Raw genomic sequence first — 24028 nt, forward strand, 5'->3', positions numbered from 1 at the left:
TTTGAGTCGGTTAGGCCAAATGACACGGTTGTGTGATTTTAGCCAGTTGGGCCAAATGAGACAGTTGTGTGGTTTGAGCCGGTTGGGTCTAATTAGACAGTTGTGTGGTTTGAGTCAGTTGGGCCAAATGAGACAGTTGTGTGTTTTGAGCCGGTTGGGTCTAATGGGACAGTTGTGTGGTTTGAGTCAGTTGGGTCAAATGAGACAGTTGTGTGGTTTGGTTTTGTAAAAAAGTGGTACGGTTCCGCTGTGACCGCAGCAACGGAAACACGAGTAAACGTCACCAAACCGCCGGCGGAAACGCGCGCGTGTTAACCGTCGTGTTTCCCCAGCGGTTTCACATATTTCTACCATGTTTCCGTTTACGGATTCTTGATACCTCGTCCTGTGAATTTTCAGAAATGTAGAGAGGGGCTTTCGGTTTCCGCACTGTTTTCGGCTTTTTAATTTTATTTAGTTAATAAACACATGTTAACACGTTGCTTACTTCCCGTCAGCACTACACCGGAGAAATGTGAAAACGCAGCTTTAGTCCCTCGGTTAGGCCTACCGTCCACACTAGTCCGTCACGAAAACGGAGCTTTTTCGAAAATGCTCTTCAAATTGGAGGAATTTAAGAACGAGCTGACATTTTAAGAGCCACTCTCCCTAACCACCGCGTGAGGGGCGGCACAAGGTCGGAAAAATGGACCCCTTGATATTTCGTCCAGAGAAAACCTATGGTATGCAAAGAATTGTGATATAAGTCTTAGCTTCTAGAGTTGTTACTTTTTTGAGAAAATTACGAAAAACCGTCAATAGCCCGTGAAGCCGAAAAATCACAGAAATGAGTTCAAATTTCTGCTTTGATGATATTCTAGACTTACAATTGTAATTCCGAATTCCTGGAGAGCAAGCGAAGAGAACCGAAATTTCTAGATCATGACTTTGAAAATCAAAAATTCCATACCGTTTTCAAACATCTCAAAACATACTCGGTATTATGTAGAACTCTTTCAAAATTCAATTCTAGCAAGTACAAGAGCTGTTTTTGAAAGTGATATAATTTTTTTCGTGGCAAAAGTTATTTCTGAGGCGAGCGGCCCCATGCAAGTTGACCCAATTTGACCTTTCGAAGAGATTTTGTTTAATCAGAAAATGTAAACAATTCGACTAGCCTTAGCTCGCTTTCTGAGCAAACCATTGAAAACCTCAGCCTTTTCCCATTAAAACTACCCAGTAAACCTGAGATAATACTTCGATGACAGCTTACTTTCCAAATGGGTGTTTGAAGGCAAATAATTTTGATGTTCTTCGCTAATTTTCCTGTGTCTTGTTGCCTTGCTCAGCCACCGGCCTTTTCATACGGCTACGGCAATTTCTGAGTGTCACCTTTCTCTGGCTTGTGCAATATTTTTGCAAGACCTGAATTCATGTCTTGGATCTAAAGCATCCTCTGGGTATCTAGTAAGTTTTGTATTGAATATTTCTAATGAAAAGAGGCAAGAAGTGAAGGAACTAATTGAACTGAAAAATAGACCCAGATCGATGTCACGCAATTTTTACATCTAAGTGATCACCTGCCGCAAATACATCTGCGTGGCTATTTTTGTCTTGCTCTTGCTCATTTCTTCATTTTCTTCCTTACTAGTGTACAATGTTTTCGTTTTGGTTTTTTGTAACTTTTTTATTTGTAATCACGAGCCTATTTTGAAGGAGAGTTCTTTGTATGCAATACTTTGAATCGGTGTATATACACGCAACACATTTACTTTTCCCATTTCCTAGTGACTGTACAACAAGCTAGAAATCCTATCCAGTAGTATCTTAGCAGGTCCATTGCTAATGATTTCCTAAAGCTAGATTAAAGGGAACAGTAATATATATCTGAAAAAGGGCTAGTTACTGGCCGCAAAGCGAGTTTTTGTAATTTGTATTAATTGTATTTACCAATTTGCCCATGGCAGGTGAACACGCAAATAGGTCCCCTTCGTGGCGCATCTAACTTTTTAGGAATTATGTTCAACAAGATACCTTTTGATGCAGAAGTAGACGCACGTTTTTATATTCTTCTCGAAAACTATCTCTTTGGAAACTGAAAATGATTTTGTTACCGGCGACCTTTCGCTCGATAAATAGACTCCAAATTCATCCAAAATGATCCAAAGGACAATCAACAATTACATAGCTGGCAGAATTACAGATTCTTTAATCTCCTCAGTAGGATAGAACCGTAAAACTAGAAAGCAAATACATGACGAAATTCCATGAGAAACTGAACCGTTCGCGAGTACATGTGCAAGCCAAAATACAAGAAAATCTTACGACAATACAATAAATCAGAGCGAAAACGAGTTACAAATACCTTTGTCCAGCGACGAAGGGCAATGAACTGGTCTTAAATCTTAAGGAATCCAAGGAAAAAATGATCTATTTTGTCACAAACGAGCAAGATAACTTCGATTGCCTTACATCTGGCGTTAGCAAGCACACGTGTTTTTGCCGAGCGCACGCTAAGAACCTTGGGAATTTACCCGAGCGTCTTTTCGGCTTAACGTTAGTTACATGGCTCCCCAACAGTGGGAATCCACTGTTCAATACCTACAGATTTCTCACTAAAGAAAATATTCTTGTCAAATCCGGTCAGAAAGGGTCACATGACAAAGTCCTTAATAGTCCTTAATATCTTTCTTGGCACTAAGCCTCTGATTTGGCAGGCTCCTCGACGGGGAATTTCCGGTCTTGAGGTAAAATCAGCACCAACTTGTGAACTGGTCTTTCCAGGCGCTGAATTTCGTGTATTCTTCTTCCATGATTGTCGAGAAGTCGAGTTCCGATGGCTAAGACGACCTTTCGAACAAAACCATCCTCACTCGGTAGGGTCTGCTCAACTCGTGCTAACTTCCACTCGTTTCTTGGGAGATGATCATCCTTCACCACAACTATGTCACTGCGGTCGAGCTGTTATCTTTTAAACTCGCACTTTTCGATCGCTCGCCCGATAAGCGAAGCTAGCACGTGCGACGTTATTTAACAAAATTTGTTTTCCAATAAAAGTTAATAAATAATGAAGGTGTCAAAATCTCATAAGTAGGTGACGCCTTGGAGGAAATTTCGCGGGAAGCGGGTTCTTATTTCATGTGATTTGCATATTTTCTTTGTGCATTGCGCGTTCGAGTTTCATGGAGAAATCTAAAACAGAAAGAAGTCCTTGGGTAAAATCAACGAAAAAACCATGGCCAAAGGAGAGAAAAAGGAAAGGTTTTGGGGAAGAAAGGAGAAAAAGCCTCGCAGAAAGCGACAAAGGCTCTTGGTTCGGCCAAGCGCCTTTGTCATTGTCATAAACATTGAAGAAGTTACCAGGACTGGACTTAAAATATGGCACATGCTCTTGCAAGGCGAACATCGGTAACCTAAAGCTAAACAAGAATAAGTTCTCAGTTCTCTCCAAAAGTGCATGTGTCCACGTGCAATATTGTATGTAACGTGTTCTGCGGGGGCCCTTTCCTCTCTTTGTACTCCGCTCCACACTCGCGTCCAGGTTTCTTACAAAGAAGTCACCATCATACCTAAATTTTGTCAGACATAGATTTGGAAATGTGCTTTCCTTTGACTTAAAATAATTTATAAATCAACAAAACACAACCTACCCTAAAGACCTCATTTCGGATATGAGAGCAGCCCGAATGTTCTCGCTCGATTCGATTGATTCTCCTTCAGTTGACGCATTTCGTTTCTTGACGCGGGATTTCCCCTTGCCTTTGGCAACTTTACCCATTGCCAGGATTGCTTTTTTTCGTCTTGCCGGTCAAAAGATCGAAAACGTGACTGTAATGCAACACTTTTTCTTGGGAAATTCTAACCCATTGTAGTTGACGCTAAGAGGTCCTGTTACGCCATTGGCTTGCGGTTTCAAGAGGCGACATATAATCTCCTGAGGCGGTGCGAGTTGTTTACAAACCTTTTTGAGCGAAAATCTCGCGTTTGATTTCTCGTAGAATGTGTCGACTTTGAGCGAATTAACAGGGTATGTAGATTTCAAGGATCTTCGTAAAATTTGGCCAAAGCATTCCACGGATAATAACAAACAAAACAGTGTCAGGAAATTATCATATTTGAAATATTTTTCCCGTGGCGACCATTTATGCAACGCGTCTCGTATATTTTTAGCTTCTTCAACTTTGGACTAGGATATATTTTTTTTTTTACACTTTATTTCAAACACATAGCACTATATTACAATATAATTTACCTAACCAAATTACACTACTTTACACAACTTACACTACATTTCAAATAGACTACATTAAACTACGTTATACTACTTTACATACATCCGACGTCTAGTCGGTGAAAATAAGCTATTATTACTTTTTTTTACAGCGAATACTGTGCAGATCATAAAAACGTTTTTTTTTTTTTTTTTTTTTTTTACTTACAATTCCCTTTTCTGTACATTTCGAGGCATAATTATAGTTGAATGTCGACTTAAAATCCTTCTAAATGATACTTGACTAGGATATATTGGCAACCAATCAGAATATCGAAAAAGCCTGACACCGTTTTGTTGATTGATGCCTGTTGAATAAGACTGTGCATCCATTTTGCTCGTGCCGCGGCATTCGATACCCGATTAATTTACGAGAACAGGTCTCGGTCATTTCACGGTTTACCGGCTGCTGACACTTCCCAAAAGAAAAAGTCACTTAAATTATATTTTTCTTACAAACTACATTTATTAAGCTTTCTACTGATATATAGTTTGTTTAGGTTTTATTGAAACTGGCGCACGAACGAATTTTTTCCTGAGGGGCACCCGCGAAGGTGGGAAGTAACCTTAAAGCTCGAGCAAGTAACGATTACCAATACCCATGATGCTTGAAGATTCTTTCAAATTGCACGAGCCTTTGGGCGAGTGTAATTTTGAGAGAATTTTCAAACATCACTTGTGATGTAAATCCTTAAGTGCCCTCGCCGTCATACGATTACCTGTATTAAGCAGCAATATTACTCTTTTAATTTTACCGAGTAAGCCATCCCGTAAGCTCTATTCTAGACCAAGAAAACAGGTTTAAAGGGAAGGAAGTGAAGAATGATCATCGCAGTTAATTTTCCAATTTAAGCAACTGGAAAGAAGAAGCCTGAAAAAAAAAAAATCAGGGCTTCAACCGGATACGAACCCGTGACCTCCGCGATACCGGTGCGATGCTCTACCAACTGAGCTATGAAGCCACACATTGGGAGCGAGGTCAATTAATTGAGTTCATGTCTTCCCGTGAGGAGTGAAATGATGTAAAGCTTCCCGTTGAAGCCCTGATTTTTTTTTCAGGCTTCTTCTTTCCAGTTGCTTAAATTGGAAAAGTAACTGCGATGATCATTCTTCACTTTCATCTATAACCGCAGTTCATATATGAAATATTTCATATAAACTTTACATCAAAACAGGTTTATTTGGCCAATCAACAAATTGACGTCAGTTTTTCATGCGTCTGTCCAGTTATTGATCATGGATTTCGACATAGCATTGTGAATCCAATAGGCGACAGCCGAGTGGATCCGCAAACTACTTTGACAATGTTATGACGAAATTCATCATCAATAACAGGACAGACGCATGAAAATCTGACTTCAATCTGCTTTTTACGATAACAAATTGTCAAATTGTCCGCTCTCGCTCGTTGACGAATCGCATAAATTATAAATTCATATGTCTGTTCGCTTATTGACTATGAAAATTAGCCAGTGGGCACGCGATAATTTCTGCAGTTATCGTAAAAAGGGAATTGGACGAGAACAATAACATTTTTAAACACATTTTGGAACAACACTCATATTCGCCTGAGGAAAATCCTGCTAAAACAACAACCAAAAAAAATAATATTAGCGAGCGCTATAAAGGCAGCCCGTGTAAATATCGATGTCTCACCACGGCCAATAAAACAGATCTTGAGTATTTTGTAGCTGAAAAAATAATATAAAATAACCATGTGCTTGGAGGCGTGTCATATCTCTTCAAGTTAGGCGGTGTGAGTTGGCAAAATTCTGTTAAGACTGAAAAAAATTAGGGTAACGAGAAGTGGGAAGTATGTTTTAGCACTGTTAGGCGGCTGAATGTGTGAAAACGTTTCAGAAAGAAACAGGTCTGCATGTTTAGGCTGGAACTTTCTTCCGTGATGCCTGCACAGTTTCGAGCGTAAAATGTTATACACACAACTCTCTGTCCACGGTCACGACAATCATATTCAGGGAAAAGAGCGGCACTTATTGACTAGATGTGCTTGCGACTGGCCAATCATATTCGGAGGAAACTATAACGATATTTGACCGTACACGCCAAATTTGCGAGTTTCTGGAAGGGTCCGAGGACGCCCACTCGAAGCAGTTTGGATGTCACTCTTGACTTACCACTTTTTTTTGTTGTGTCCCCAGTTAGTAGTTAATACTAAATACATTGACACTTCAATAAAGCTGTTATTATTTCTCATAAGCTGGAAAGTCGAGAATTGAGTTAAAGGTAGTTAAGACGACTGGAAATAATTAATTATTATATGCCAGGTCCATCAAAGCGGGCAAGATGAACCAAATCTTGCGCTGTGACTGGCTACCCGAGCAGACAAGATGGGGCTATCTTACTCGCTCGGGACTAACCACAGTGTCCCGCAAGAAACTAGTATATTTGTTTTTGGCCAGGCTTGTTAGGACAGAATGGCTAGATATTGGCTTAGTTCTTTTCTTTTTTGCGTGTTTATCCATAAACGTACAAAAGAAGAACTTGGCCGATAACCAACCACCTTGACGCCACGCGTGGTCAATAACCCAACTTTATTATATGGCTAGCTCCGTGAGCGGACAGGATGAATCAAATCCTGCGCTGTGATTGGCTACCCTAGCGGACAAGATGGAGCTATCTTGCCCGTTCGGGACTACCCGCCGTGTCCCGCAAGAAATATTATCCCCGAAAGCCATATAATAAATCCTGTATTGACCAAGCTTGTTCAGTCTAGATGGCTTGATATTGGCCTCGTTCTTTTTCGTTTGCGAGTTTATGGATCCATAAACACGCAAAAAAAGAACTTGGCCAATATCCAGCCATCTTGACCTCACACTTGGTCAATAACCCATACGCATTTCCTAAAAAGCGTTAACCCTAGAAAGGAAATGTGCTGCGCGCCACACGAGTGAAAGAAAAATTATTTGCCTTTGGGATTCGGTGCCATGACCTCTAGCTTTTGTTGTTAATAGTAAACCTTTTCCATCCAGAACTATACCGGCAGTGACTGAAAAAATGCCCTTAGTAGTGCGACTAAAATTCATGCACATGTACGAGATCTCTAAATTGGGTAAAATCTTCACTGATATACCTTTGGTTATAAATCATCACAGGAAACTTTCTGAACACTTAATTTTCTGTTTTGACGCATTTCGTATTTGAGATGTCACTGCGATCATTTGTATTTTTTAATCGTCGCATTAGGAACCTGAATCGGAATTTTATCAAATTTCACAAACAAGAATCAATGAGACTTGAACAAGAAAAACTCAGACGACTATTGGAACAATTTAGTATGAGAAAGAAGTCCATGGGAACTATCTTTGACTCATTCGTAAAACACGCATACGACACGATGGAATCACAAAATAAGGACTTAAACGCTCCCGAAGCTTTGCGCAAAACAGAAAGATATTTAGATATCGTGCTCGCGGACTGTAAGACATTGCATAACACAATGCTCGAGCTACCTGACCACAAAAACATCCAAAAGGAAGTCGAATGGATTCGAAACATGCACATGCGCCATCAAGAGAACAGTGGCCGTATCGAAGCATTCATCTCGACTTAAAGAAACGATAACAAGGCGAAAGACAAAGGCAATCCGCCACAACTCGAAAAAATCAAGATGCCGTCATTTCACGGAAATGTAAGAAATTATCCACAATTCAAAACAGACTTTGATAAACATATCATGCCGTCAATTAATGCCGAGAACGCACCATATGTTCTCCGATCATGTCTTGGAAAGGAACCAGCCCATACGGTAAAAAGCGTCGATGATGATATTAATGCCATGTGGAAGAGACTGGACGAAAAATACGGCGATCCTGCAAAAGTCGCTGACGTCGTAATGTGTGCAATTCAAAACATGAAACCTATCAGAGGGGGCGAAAACAAAAAATTCGTCGAATTTATCAACGTCATCGGCGACGGTTACCGAGACTTGAGAAGATTAGGTTTAGAGAAAGAAATAACCACAACCAGTTCTGTGAGCATAATAGAACGAAAATTACCAAATGATGTGAAAAGAGAGTGGGCGAAACTAGTAAGTTCCGAACGCAGTCCCGTCGATAAAAAAGAAAAGTTTCCAAGTCTGTTAAGATTTCTCCTCCAACAAAAACAAGCAATGGAATACGAAAACGCAGAACTGCGCTCAAACAGCAACCTTCCAGTAAGGGGCTCACTTCATTATCTAGAGAAAAGGAATGACAAAGTCACCATCCCAGAAGGACAAAATACATCACACTACAAGCGAAACAAATGCCTATACCATGAAGGTGCTAATCACTGGACTAATAAATGTAGACTTTATCTCTCAAAACAAGTACAAAAAGGCGTGACACATTAAAGGAAAAGGGAGCATGCTGGTCCTGCTTAAAACGGGGTCACAGAACTCAAGACTGTAGAGGCAAGAAAACATGTGGCGTTAACGACTGCAAAAGGTTTCACCACAAAACACTACATGAAGCAGAATAGGACAAAAAATCGCCAACTAACATTGTTTCGGCAAGCGGTATTGCAAGTGTATGCAATAACAAAATTGAAACGTGCTTACTCCAAATTCAGAAGATACCTACAAAGAATGGATTCGCAAACGTCTTGTGGGACACGGGAGCGTCATTATGTTTTATCACAAACGCAAAAGCTGAAAACCTCAAGGGTATGAAAACGCAACCGTCAATTATCAAAGTAGGCGGAGAAAGTGAAAACGTTGACACCTTTAAGAGGCGCCCTCCGTAAATTTCAACTATGGCCATTTGGACCAGAAAAAAATCAAATTCCTCAGACTTTCTCAGATGAATGGTCTAGATAAGTGATTCACAAAAATATAACTTTCAGTTCAATTCGATTCGTATTTTAGCGCTGGAGCCACCATCTTGGTTTTGCCCCTCTGAGAGGGCTTTCAGCGGCCATTTTAGGGCACATTTTTAACAATTTGCCATACAAAGAAAACGATATAAATCTGAGTAAAAACCCTTTATTCGATACAAGCAAATGTTTCTTGTTACATTGAAAGGCTGTTTTGGCAATTTGATCATCACCTGATTTTTTTACAGAATTTAAATTTCTTCCCTTTCGGACTACTCATGAAGCTCCATAAAAAAGGCGAAGTTTAAAGGAAAATATCGCCAAAAGTACATCACTTGAGATCCCAAAACTACCCTCCACTTAAAGAGCAATGTCTCATCTGTAAAAACATGCAATAAAATTTTAGGGCAGTTAAAACTGTAAAATGTTAGGAGAAGAAGTTTAAGCTGTGCTTTTGTCAACAAAGACCTCCGTCCTAATCAGCATAATAACGTGAAAATAACGATGCACAGAGAAAATAATGATATATTTCACTTAACTCGCGACATGTCGACAACTGGATGTTCCACGATGCCTCATGTTATATTTCCAGTATGTTTCAGCCACATTTTCGGTGATTAGTGTACGAAATCACTTTCAGACATCGCCACAGTTACGCAGATTTCAACTCTCCGAAGCCCGCTTCATAACATCTATCAATATTATTTGTCTTTCGTCTCATAAGCCGCCGTTTACAAGAAGTTTAACAATTTGCTGAGATCCTAACAGACCCAGAAGTCTGTTAGCAGCCTTTAAAATCCTCCTCTTAATCGAGGATTCTCATCAAGAACTCGTTTAAGCTCAGTTCTGTTTTGATCTGTTGTGCACCCGCCATTATTCCACAGATTGCGCTACATTTGACAAATGCACATTCCAAGAGGTAGGGGTAGGGCTGGTAGGAAATGAAAATGTACCCAACATTAAAGCCATTTTACGCATTTCTGTGGCTAAACTAGTGACTGGCCTCCCCAGGGTAATTTGAACATGAGCTTCTGCTTGCAGGCATTCTCTAGGTTATTTTTGCAGGGTAGGTGGGGTGGTCGTGTCTTAAAAAAAAACAACAACAACAACAAGAAAAACAAGAAAACGATAGACAGTATGAGGTCAAAAGATTATGATCTGTGTATCTTGCTCAGCTTTATCCGTTCACCAGTGAGGCCCTATTAGGGGTTTTCAGGATACTGGATATTTTGGTGATAAGTTAATAGGATGCAAGAAATTTAGGGGAAATATTAATGGGGTAGAGCATGTTTAGATCAGATAAAACAAGACATTATTGAGTAGAAAATCGTTGAGCTGGGTTTAACAGGATACAAGATATTTAGGACAAAAATTAATAGGATAAGGGATACGCCGACACCATACAGCGGCTGTGGGGTGCCTCAGGCTAATAACGAATGGTGCATACAAAATACAAACGTGTTTCCGCCAGATTAACAAAACGTGGAAAAAGTAGATCTTAGCCAGGGTTATTAGGATCCACAAAGAAAACTGGGGGCAGTCGTTAATTTTTCCGAGATAATTACCTACTGCTGACTGTAGCATTTTTCTGAAAAAAAGGTAAAGATATTTCTTCACAGGTTCGCCTTTGTATGCAGAAAACTAAACATATTAAAAAACATCTTTAAACTACGTAGTAAGTGGTAACAAAAAACCACTTTTGATATGTATTTGATGACAGAATCGTCGCAACAGCGTTTTAGCGTCCCTGAACAGCACTCCTCTGGCTTAGCCAAAATACAGTCTACATAACTTTTCCTCACAGTCAAAAACTAATGCATTGTTGAATAGGCTTGCCACTTCCAATTCATACCATAAAAATGTAGCTGTAATCACCCCTTTTTCAAAAGTTAAATGAGTTGCTTCATCCTTTCGAAAACTTTGTCGGTGTCCGTTACATTTTTTCCTGTTACTTCCCAAGTAAGTTAAACATTGACGTCTCTCGAAGTTGTTTTCCGCGCGCATTATGCCATCTACAGTTGAATTTCAGTATGATTTTTTCTACGGATACGATAATAGCTAGTTTTTCAGCTGGAAGCCGTTGACAGTTAGTGCTTAGCGATATGCTGCTTTTCTGGTAATCCCGGTTTTAGTACAGGCTCGTAATTTTAATTCGAAATTTGTTTCGTCCACAATGGGACTTTTTTTTTTAAGTCGCACGCCTGGTCATTCTCGTCCCCAGAGCCCACGATCCTTCTGGCCTGCGGCAGGAATCGAGAGCTCTGGCCAGACCCGATTTTCTGAGCATGCGCAGAGTATTCGTTTCGTATTCTCAGCCAATCAGATTTGCCAGATTTGACGGGAAGTCCGTGAATCGCTGACTTCCGGCGTTGGACTAGCCCAGAGCTCTCGATCCCTGCAGCAGGCCACAAGGATCGTGGGCTCTGGGAACGAGAATGCACGCTTGGTAGGGTAGTTAATTACGTCACTAGTTCCAACCCAAGCGCGCGCCTGGCGTTTAAACCATGCCTTACGTAATGCACAGACCGTGTGCCCACAAAAAAGAAGGCACCGTCCTTAACTGCCCTTCAGTAACTTTCTGAGCAGTTTCTTTTCTGATGCAGAAGTGAAACGGCTAAGAAAATGTAAGGAGTTTCAATATGACGTCGCTTACCATTACTTCCTGCGCACTATTCGTCAGTCTGTTGTCTTTTGCAAAATTTGATGGCACTTCCGGCAGCGAAAGACACAACTGTCCCGCTTTATCTGATCTAAACATGCTCTACTCCATTAATTTTTCCCCTAAATTTCTTGCATTCTGTTAATTGTTTAGCCAAATATCCAGTATCCTGAAAACCCCTAATAGGGCCTCACTGATGAACGGATAAAGCTGAGCAAGATACACAGATCATAATCTTTTGACCTCATACTGTCTATCGTTTTCTTGTTTTTCTTGTTGTTGTTGTTGTTTTTTTTTAAGACACGACCACCCCACCTACCCTGCAAAAATAACCTAGAGAATGCCTGCAAGCAGAAGCTCATGTTCAAATTACCCTGGGGAGGCCAGTCACTAGTTTAGCCACAGAAATGCGTAAAATGGCTTTAATGTTGGGTACATTTTCATTTCCTACCAGCCCTACCCCTACCTCTTGGAATGTGCATTTGTCAAATGTAGCGCAATCTGTGGAATAATGGCGGGTGCACAACAGATCAAAACGGAACTGAGCTTAAACGAGTTCTTGATGAGAATCCTCGATTAAGAGGAGGATTTTAAAGGCTGCTAACAGACTTCTGGGTCTGTTAGGATCTCAGCAAATTGTTAAACTTCTTGTAAACGGCGGCTTACGAGACGAAAGACAAATAATATTGATAGATGTTATGAAGCGGGCTTCGGAGAGTTGAAATCTGCGTAACTGTGGCGATGTCTGAGAGTGATTTCGTACACTAATCACCGAAAATGTGGCTGAAACATACTGGAAATATAACATGAGGCATCGTGGAACATCCAGTTGTCGACATGTCGCGAGGTAAGTGAAATATATCATTATTTTCTCTGTGCATCGTTATTTTCACGTTATTATGCTGATAAGGACGGAGGTCTTTGTTGACAAAAGCACAGCTTAAACTTCTTCTCCTAACATTTTACAGTTTTAACTGCCCTAAAATTTTATTGCATGTTTTTACAGATGAGACATTGCTCTTTAAGTGGAGGGTAGTTTTGGGATCTCAAGTGATGTACTTTTGGCGATATTTTCCTTTAAACTTCGCCTTTTTTATGGAGCTTCATGAGTAGTCCGAAAGGGAAGAAATTTAAATTCTGCAAAAAAATCAGGTGATGATCAAATTGCCAAAACAGCCTCTCAATGTAACAAGAAACATTTGCTTGTCTCGAATAAAGGGTTTTTACTCGGATTTATATCGTTTTCTTTGTATGGCAAATTGTTAAAAATGTGCCCTAAAATGGCCGCTGAAAGCCCTCTCAGAGGGGCAAAACCAAGATGGTGGCCCCAGCGCTAAAATACGAATTGAATGGAACTGAGAGTTATATTTTTGTGAATCACTTATCTAGACCATTCATCTGAGAAAGTTTGAGGAATTTGATTTTTTTCTGGTCCAAATGGCCATAGTTGAAATTTACGGAGGGCACCTCTTAAGTACAAGCTCCCACTTATTGACAAGCAGGGCAAAACAGTCGTATTCGACGTTTACGGAATCGGCAAGATAACCTCCCCCATTCCAGCAGTCGACATAAAAGGGGTCTCTAAACTATTCAAACACGTATACGAGGACGAATTAATAAGGCCCACCGGAGAGGTTGATACCTTAATAGGCTTTGAATACGCAGACGTCCATCCTTTAAAGGAACAAAGTTCTGGACATCTACTTTTATTGAAAAATCAATTCGCACGATTCTTAGGTGGAACACACCCAGTTCTCAAGGAAATCAACGAAAAGTCCTTCATTGGAGCTATGCACGCCCATCATGTCAAGATGGCAAAAATCGAAGACTTCTACCACGTGGAGAATCTCGGGATACAATGTAAGCCTCGCTGCGGTGGATGCAAGTGCGGTAGGTGCTCACTCGGTAGCAACACCTACACAATCAAGGAAGAAAAGGAATTAGCATTTATTTTAAAAAATCTGAGCCATGACGCAAAAGAAAAATTCTGGACTGCAGAATACCCTTGGATCAGAGATCCTTTTGATCTCCCAGAAAACAGAAGAGCAGCATTCGGCATGCTAATATCAACTGAAAAACGACTTCCTAAGAATAAGAAACACGCGGAAATTTATCAACAACAGATAAAGGACATGATAGATAGAGATGTAGCTCGCAAACTAACACGAGAAGAATTGCAGAAATACAAAGGACCTGCTCACCACATGTAGCTACAGCAGTTAAGTTGTGCGCGCGCGATGTACGACACTTGAAGTGGCGCGCGCTTCTGCAACAAATTTGCACGCGCAACATTGCGCAAGTTTTCAACGGGTTTCTAATTTAAGCTGTTTTACGCTCAATTACTATACTTTGTAGCCTTAAGAGTACTATTTTTTAAGTCATTGGAGGTTTATTTGAACGTGTGTTCAGTTATTTAAGGCTTTTCATGCGTATTTGTTTCGCGTGTACGTTACCCTTGTTTCTAGTTCTTTCTAGTAAGTTCTGTGGTGTCGCGAAAGCACGCGCGTAACGCCGCGACACCCAACTAGCGTTATAAAAGAGTAGTTTTTCCGTTAGCAAGATTAGTTGACGCAAGATCTGTTAATTCACCACAAATTAAGAAGTTTCTCCAAGTTTATCATTGATCTGGTGATCAAGGTAGCACCAAGGTAACTATTTTTTTTACGCTATTTTAGTTTGTTTATGTAAGCGGTTTGTATCTTTAGTCGTTTAGTTCAGTCTCATCGCTTGTGAATTGTAAATTTAAGTCTTAAGGTTTTAGATAAAGTCAAGTTGTATACGACATCGTTTTACCGTTACTGTAAATCGATCTTAAGTTTTCTCCTTTCACTTTTGTAACTTCCGAAGCATTTGAAATGTATTTATATCCTGTTATTTTCGCAAGCTAATTTGTAGTTTATTTGTATCCTTTATTTTAGTTCTCACGGTGTTTATAGAGTTTTCAAGAATTTTAATAAACAGCAGTTTGTGAACCGACGTTAACCAAATCACTGGAGGAATACTACATTTCACATCACGAAGTGCTAAAGCCAAACTCCAAATCCACACCAGTAAGAATTGTCTTTAACAGCAGTGCCAATTACATGGGTCATGTACTAAATGAATATTGGGCTAAGGGACCCGGCCTTTCAAACAGTCTACTAGGAATACTCATCAGATTTAGAGAGAATGAAATAGCCTTTATCGGGGAAATCAAGAAAATGTATCACACAGTCAGAACGGGAGTGATAGAACAACACACGCACCGCTTCCTCTGGAGGGATATGGATACAACTAGAGAACCAGACACGTACGTTATTCAGAGGGTTTCCTTTGGAGATAAACCTTCTGGAACTATAGCAACTGTAGCACAACGAAAAACAGCAGAGATGGCTAAAGAAAATTACCCGAAAGCATCTGAGCTACTCATAAACAATACATACATGGATGACATCATTAATAGCGTTGACAACGTTGAAACTGCCAAAAAGCTCACGAATAAAATGGAAACCATCTTGAGTAACGGAAACCTCAAATTTAAGGAATGGATATATTCACATGACAATATTGCTCCAGACCAGGACCTTATACCAACAGACATGAAAACAGCATATGAGAAAGTACTTGGTGTTGTATGGAATCCAATTACAAATAATTTCTACTTCAAAGTCAAGCTTAATGTCACACCCAAAAGAAAGACACGACGCCCCAAACAAAATCAAGGGACGACTACTAATACTTCCAAGACTCTAACCAAGAAGACAATTCTATCACAAGTAAATAGTGTTTATGATCCACTCGGATTAGCGAGTCCTCTGACCGTCAGGGCAAAGATTCTCATGAGACGATTGTGGATTCACCACCCAAAATTGGAATGGGATGATCCTATACACGAAGAAGATCACCAGAATTGGGCTAACTTCTTCCAGGATCTAAGTGAAATGGAAAAGATTAAAGTCAATCGATGCACTAAACCTAAAAAAGCCACGGGAAATCAAATCCTCGTAATATTCAGCGCCGGATCTAATGATGCATATGGCGCATGTGCTTATGCTAGATGGAGACTTCTTAATGGAAATCACGAAACCAGCCTCATCTTATCCAAAAATCGCCTCGCACCTTCCAAGAAACTATCAATCGACCGGATAGAGCCCTGTGGTTCGGTGTTAAATAAAAGATTAAAAACCACAATAACAGAACAATGCAGATACCGTTTCGAGAAATGTTATCACATCACTGACTCTCAAATCGTTCACTCCATGATCCAAAAAGAATCCTATGGATTCAATACCTTCGCCGCAGTGCGGGTAGGAGAGATCCAAGAGGGAACTAATACGAAAGACTGGTACTGGACCGCAAGCGAATTTAACGTAGCTGATTTGTTAACGAGAGGAAGTAAACCAAACGATATCGATATAAACAGTAAATGGCAAAAGGGACCGGACTTCCTTAAACTACACGAATCTGAATGGCCAATAACGAAAACAAACTCGGAACAAAAAATCCCCATCAATACGATTAAACTGGAACTATCTTCACCAGACAGAGCTGAAAAACGACTGCGCATGCTCACTCGCGCGCGCCGAGAAACTGGGAAAGACAACATAAAATCATAGCAACGTACACGTAAAATGGCGGCATTTTTGAAAAATTTAAGAGCGCTGAGAGTTTTCGCTTGGGCTAAGGAGTAAGTAAAAAGGTTAAGCTTGAAACTTTCCTTTAAGACCGGTCGATATTAGTTCTAAAACATATCTCCTGAACACCACACTTCCATCTTTGAACACTCATCGAAATTTTGCCGCGAAGTCGGAGTTCGTGCCGCGAAAATGCGGCTCGTGTTGCAGATTATGTTAATGAGTTTAATGTTCACGGAAACTTCCGGTGAGCGGACCTGTTGGTACCACAGAAAAACCAGAAAAGGCGAGGAATGCAAAGGGAAAATGCGGAGGTTCAATGCTGCAATAGCAAGGTATGTCGGTGGCACTACGAACAGCTGGGCGTGTACTCGACACTGGACCAGAATAAACCGCGAAGCACATGGTTTTTGTGCATGTCCACTTCCTGTGCACTCAACTGATATTTCAGACAACATACCAGCGAGGTTTATGAATTGTTTGACCGCATCGGACGTACTACGAGTGGTTACCGTCCTGGTGTGCGGTGGTGTTCCAGTTGTAGGAAAAATGCAGACCAATTGTTTAAAGATGAACAAGATTACAGCCCTCCTCGAAAGGTATGGTTACTGGGAGGTTACAATAAGAACGCCCTTTAAAATGAGTGGCACATATTTCCGAGTTTCTTGTGACATGCAAATGTAAAACCGGTACAAATAAGTTCCTTTTGATGATTTCAGAGAAAAAGTACTGATGTGACATTCCATCACACCTCACCCATGCCAAAACAGGTACTTCTCATAATTTTGTATCTTATTCGATGCCAGCTATGTAAAATCAGTTCGAAATAACAAACCTCTTGTTGCATTCCTCCTAGAAGTCACCAGAGGAAATGGAATTGTTGCTCAGAAAGGAGACAAAAAAGTGCTGCACCTTGCAAACACAGCTTCATGTGGCAACACAACAGCTCGCAGAGATAAAAGGTGTTTTTACTGTTTTGAAGCTGCTTGAATTAAATTTAGCATCATAACAAAAACTCTATACTTCTCACAAAAATATTTTAATTTTTGTCATGGTTGATTTTTCTATTACAGAGTCAACAATTGAAAAGAAGTTGGAAGCATTTCAAAAGGCCCTGTACAGACATCAAATAACCACCCCAGACCAGAAAATTTACAATCCAGAGGCAATGAAACAGTTTACAGACAAAAATAGCCCTGGACTCTTTGTGGACATCCTTAACTGTTTAAGTGGAAGGAAAAGCTTGTCCAATAGAAGGAGAGAGATGCAAGAGCAGAGAGTGGTGTCCCTACTCCACATAATGGCCTATTTTAGGTAACAAACTTTAAATGAAGTGAGCTACCCGTAAGAAAATTGTTTTTCATTCATTGTTCATAGGGGTTGTAACAATGGAAGCAAATTACTTTTACCTACATGACAGGTCACAAAAAACATCTACACTGCAAAAGGACAGTGGCTTATACGCAGCTAGTTGTGGCATGTCCTTGCAAGGCCTATCTGCTGGTCAGATTTTAGGATACAGCACTACGCCTAGGAACGTGCAGCAGTTAAAAGCAGACCTTGCTAAAGATCATGCCAACTACATATCACAACAGTTGAAGAGAGTAAATGAGGTCAGTCTGCAAATAAATAAGCAATTCTAATCAACAAATGGCTTCATGCACACTACCAAAAAATATTATTGAAAAAAAAAGCCATTTTGACTAATTAATTTTCTTTCTTGTCTTTATCTAGAATAATAAATTAAAATTAATAGAGCAGTTTTCAATTGAGTGTGGAAAGTAATCAAACAATATTAATTTGGTTTTGGTTTTGCGTTTACTACGGTTTGAAATCAGCTGAGTACAGTAATGTAGTCTAATAATAATAGACTACATTACTGAAGTCAGCCACTGTCAAACCGTAGTTTGGTTCTGGTTTAAGTCACTCAATTGAAAACCACTCTATTAACTACTTAATTATGGTTTTTACACTCTGTCTTTCCCATCAGTTGACATGCTTCATGGTCTTAATGGTTGATGACTTCCACAACATTCACTAATTTCATACACCAGCACAACTTGTTAGGACAAATGTGGTACACATGGCATCCTGTATAGCAGATGTGCATCCCACAGTCAGTGCAGTACCCCGCCCATCATCATCCTCACACAGACAAGTAGTGATCAATGTAAATGGCCGACAGAAGACCTGCCTTGGTGGAATACATGTCCCATCTGTCCTGGAAATACTAACAAATGCCTTAATAAATATGCAAAACCAGCTTTTGGACCAGCTACCACAAAATATGCAAAGCATTGACCCAGGGAGACTACAGGCAGCACTGCGAGAACTAAGGCTAGTATAATTTATAATGTTTATAAACAGTGGCCTGTTTGTGAATATAAAGTGACCTGTTATAAATATCAAGAGTGAATATCATCAGCGTACAGCAATTTTAATAAACCAAAAATTATTGGAAATCGGCATTTCAAGAATAACAATAGTTATAGAAATGCCAGCAACAACAACATTTTTATTTGTTATTCAGGGTGTACTCAGATCCAACGACACAAGACCTCGAGACACTGGAGACATGTATGTTGATTGATGAGTTCGAACAAGATCTAAAAAGCATGGACAACTACAAAACAACCCTAGAGCGTGTACTTAATAAATACCCTGAACTTCAGCTGTACAGCAAGAAGTATGTTCTGCCACTGCCTGCTGATTGGCCAGGATGGTACTATCCCAAAAAGCTAATAGCAAGTGGATGGAATCCCAGCATTGGAATAATACCAGAGCACGGGCCATTTCATGTGTGCCTCAATGCCTATGAAGATGTTGTTTCAAATTTCAAAAATTTTTTTGATAAACTGTTTTCAAGTGTCTTTGGAGGCACTTTGGCATCCAAACCAAAACCCTTTAAAACATCACTATGTGTGACTGCTGCATTAGTGGGTTGGCAACTTGTAAGAGCAAAAGTTCTGGAAAAGTTTGCAAACTGCAAGCAACATGAATTTGTGACAATTTTGCACTTACTTGAACATGTTGTGCCTATCATCTTTTATCAGTACAATATTTTCAGAAGTGGCAATCTAAAGCTATATGAGATGGTCATGGCACAGTTGGCAATTATTTTCATCTGCTGGAGAAGGAAACATTATAACAAATCAACCTTGTCATTTTTGAGTGACTGTGCATATCAGTGTAAATATCTTCCGGCATACTGGTCTAAAAAGGCCAGTATTCTCAAGTTGATAACTGAAAAAAAGGTAGAAGTCTGGCATTCTGTTCTAAGAAGAAACACTGAAAAGTTTGAAGATGCAAAAAGCATTGAAGATACTGCTAAATCACTAGCATCATCAGGGTTTCTTAGCGAATTTGTCCAGTCCTTTGTTTCACAGTACCACCGTGGTCAGCAGAGTGAATCCAACTTGTGGCTTATTGCAGGGAAAAGTGCAGAATTTCTTCTTGATCTGTTTAAGAGCATTTCACAGAACTGCCGCAAATCATACCAGGTAACAATCCTGAAAATAAAAAAAAGTCATAAAATTAATAAATACAGAAGTCTAAACCATTTATTATACCATCATAAAACAATACAAGAATTTGATGATGCAAGAAAAATTGAAAAACACAAGCTGCAAGCAAGCATTTTCCACATTTCTAAAGTATTGTCAAATTCCTGAGGTGCGTTAAGACAGTTTAAGTAAAATGCGTGGTTTAGGCTTCTTTATATGATTCTTAGATATGTAGGATAAGGATATGCAGACATAGATATAAAATGTACCAAACAATAGAATGAATATTAAAATAAACAAATATAATTAATGAATACTGTTAACATCTCTGACTTAAAAAATGGAAAAACAAACAAACAAAATTACTAACATCATGTTTTCCTCATAATAAATGTACATGTACTACTGACATGCACATAATTTAATTTTTGACTCAGGTTGAACGCCCAGTTGCAAATAATGGAAGACCAAAAGGGAAGCCACAGTACCATCTACCAACGTTTGAAACCACAGTAGACACCAAGTGTTTTCCACTAAGTTATAATCTCGATGATGTAGAGCCAGGCCAACAACCTCACCCAGATATTTATTGTGATTTTCCAACTTGCACAAGAGAAACAGATGCCGTTGTTAGACTGGCCTGCTTCCACTGCCTTCACCAAGCTTGCTTGCCTTCAAATCACTGCTGTCCAATCTGTGCTGAACCACTGAAGAAAAAAGTTCAAAAGTTAGCAAACACCTTCAACAATGGGCTTTTGTCGTCTAAAGATGCTAATGAAAGGGAAAATGATGATGATGATGAACTCCATGACGATGAAAGCAATAATACACCACTTACAGGCTTGAACATATCCGACGCTGAACTTTTCTACACCTCACCAGAATGGTCTCAAAAGGTTAAAAACATCCTGGATACTTATGCAACTATCCCTCTTCCATCCCGGGCCAATCATTCATCCAGAAATCAACCTTCAGCTACAAATACCTCGTCTCCCTCTAACAGCTCTTCTCAAGTTCTAACACTCATTATCATCCCTCCGAACCATCATGGCAATGTCACTTTCTGGTCATTCCCAAGCAGTATTTCACAGTCCACAATTCTAGGAAGAAAAGGAAGCAATGCCTGTTCTTTTATTGCACTTTTGTTTAGCAAAATGTTCTTTTCAGAAAATGTTCAAATTCCTCTGCTCAACAGTTCACTGAGCCAGACATGGGTGTACCAGCTAATTGTGCAAGGGATTTTAGTGGGTAACAGCATCTATGACTCAGTGACACAAAACATTCCTCAAACATTTGGTGTTTTACAAGCTCTACAGTCATCCACTGTATTAAACAATGTAATTGGTGGCACCACTGTAGGACCTGAAATGCCTGTTAGCATTATCCCTGAAGCAAGTCCCGCAGCTAATTTACCTTTTCACTGGAGAACTGCTTTAACGCACGGCAAAACAACATCTATTTTTATTTTAAATTCCAATACTGTCGTCTTCATTCCAACCACACAAGGTGTTTTCCTCTTAGACAGCTACTTACATGGAAACAGTGGAGCCCATGTAGCTTTTGCAGAATGGCAGTACTCCTTCGAATTACTTTCTTGGTTCAAGCAAGTCAACAATTTTCAGTTCACTCTTGGTACAGTCACTAATGTTAGGTTTCACTAACACCTCACTAAACTTTTCCCAGCTTTTTAGCATTTTTAGCATATATTTTCCTAGCTTCCTAATTTCCACCATTTAAACTACTTTTTAACCCATTAACTCCTGAAGCTTTTTGTCAAAAAAGCATTTTTTGGACATTTTCAGGCTGGATATGAGCCAAATTAGCTGCAATCTACTCAAATAGCAGTTGCAACAGGACAGCATGCCTTTCTTTCCCTCAGCATCGCGTTTTACGACATTTTGGCCAGGGCATACGCAGAAATCAAAGAGAAAGTGTGGTTTACATCGTTTTTATTTTATTCATTTTTTTTCTTACTAAATTGACGGGGAGATAAATAAGGAAAGGCATCTGTAGAAATGTACATCACACTGAATTTGAACTCCGACTACTGTCTCCAGAAAGTAAGCCTTTATAGACTCGTTATTAGCGAAATATAAGCTTAAATCAGCAAAGTCAAGGTCAGCCCATGAGAGCAGATATTTTTTTACCTTTCCAAATTCTCTGTTCAATTTCACAAGTAAGAATACTCAGCGTTCCATTAATTTTTCTGTCATATCTCCAGGAATGTTGAGTGGCAGGGTAAATACATAAATATTTCAACATGAAGAAGGGAATCATTTACTTTGCAGTTTGTTCCCGTGAGGTCCAAAAGCATGCAACGAGTGCTCAAGTACAAATGTAAGCTGATGTGCTCAAATGCGAGCTTACGTGGCAGGTTTATCCTTGCGGGTCGGTTACATCTATATATAATTATTTGTAAAGAGCAAACACATTTGAATAGATGTATTGACAACAAGGTAGTTGAAATTTACACTTTTTTAACCTGTAAGTGGTATCCAAAATAAACTTAACAAGCGTAAAGCGGTCACTACTCACCATGGCGCTGCGACCGATGTCTGCTAGAATTTGCTATGTTTAGACCGTCAATATAGCCAGAAATATGTTCAGGATATCAGGAACATCTGCTTGACTGAAATGACATTGAAAGTTCCATCTTCTCCATTTTTCTCGGATGATATTAGTCCAAAAAATTAACATCGAATGGCGGCAAAACTTTGCATTGATCAAACGATCGAAAATGCCACCACTCGTCGACTCACCCGCCAAAACCCTACGCATGCGCAGTCGTTTTCAGCTCTGTCTCTTCACCACCCATCCAAACTGAGCCAAAAGACACACTTGCGTCGAGGATAAACATCGAGAAATATTCAAATTACAAAAAGTTGCAACGAGTTACCGCCCGAATTTTGGCCATGTACAAGAAAGACCTGAAGCCGACATCGAAAAATGCAACACGAACGCTAACAGCAGGTGACATCGACAATGCCGAACGTTTCCGGATTCTTGAATCACAATCTTCGATGCAAACGGATATCCTAGCGGGTAAATACACGCGGCTCTGCCCTCGCAAACGAGATGACGGAATTTACGTTGTTGGGGGACGTGCTAGAGGATGGGTGGAAATGACTTATAACAAAACCGAGATCATCTTACTACCATATGGGCATAGATTTTCACGTCTATATGCCGAGCACATACATTATCGAGGTCATCTGGGAGTGCTATCAACTGCAAGCAAAATACGAGCAAAATTCTGGATCATCAAATTGCTGAAACTGGTGAAATCCATCAGAACAAACTGTGTAATATGCAAGAAATTGGACAACAAATTGAACGAACAAATCATGGGAAGACTCCCGATTGAAAGATTAAAACCTGCCCCGGCATGGACCTACACAGCATTAGATCTATTTGGACCATTTAAGATAAAGGATGAAGTTAAAAAACTAACAAGTGGAAAGCCATATGGAATTATTTTCCACTGCCTCGGTACACGAGCTGTCCACATAGATATTTCACCAGACTATAGTACCGAAAAATTCTTAATGGTACTCCGCAAATTTGTATCTATAAGAGGCTATCCATCCAAGATCTACTCAGACAATGGTTCCCAATTAGTAGCCGCAAGTGAGGAATCAAAGAAGATGGTAAAAAATTAAGACCAACAGAGTTTACAGGAGTATGGACAAGTAGAAGGATTTCAATGGGTGTTCTCTTCAGCAGACGCACCTTGGCGAAACGGAGTCTCAGAAGCGTTGATAAAACCAACGAAAAGAGCCATAACAGCAGCCATCGGTGAAAGCATTCTCACATTTTCTGAAGTACAAACTGTGTGTTATGAGACTGCAAACTTACTTAATGAGAGACCGATTGGACAACATCCAACTTCCTCGGATGACAAACACTTGTGCCCTAACGATCTTCTCCTGGGACGATCCACATCTAAAATACCTAGTGGAACGTTTACATACTCAGCCGATCCATGCCGTCGATTTGAATTCGCTCAAATGGTTACAGACAACTTTTGGAAGAAATGGACAAGAGATTATATTCCAAGCCTGTTAATACAACAGAAATGGCATACTGCACATAGAAACTTAAAAGTAGGAGACGTTGTTCTTATACAGGATTCCAATCTAATCAGAAACCAATGAAAACTGGGAAAAGTATCAAAGACATTCGAAGGACCAGA

At 39.8% G+C, this 24028-nt stretch overlaps 1 protein-coding gene across 1 annotated transcript; it reads left to right on the top strand.

The window, feature by feature from the left end:
- Positions 1-3214: 3214 nt before the first annotated feature.
- Positions 3215-23758, top strand: LOC145486757 (uncharacterized). The gene is made up of 13 exons (XM_081465467.1): positions 3215-3387; positions 7823-8576; positions 8729-8988; positions 11633-11736; positions 13458-13610; positions 14682-16314; positions 17140-17295; positions 17754-17946; positions 18433-18491; positions 18864-19833; positions 20274-21468; positions 22058-22074; positions 22581-23758. Exons 1-13 carry the CDS (start codon positions 3215-3217, stop codon positions 23493-23495), a joined length of 6582 nt encoding a protein of 2193 aa, XP_081321593.1. The 3' UTR covers positions 23496-23758.
- The last annotated feature ends 270 nt before the right edge of the window (positions 23759-24028 follow it).

The sequence above is a fragment of the Orbicella franksi genome, chromosome 5, assembly GCF_964199315.1.
Source record: "Orbicella franksi chromosome 5, jaOrbFran1.1, whole genome shotgun sequence".
NCBI lineage: Eukaryota > Metazoa > Cnidaria > Anthozoa > Scleractinia > Merulinidae > Orbicella > Orbicella franksi.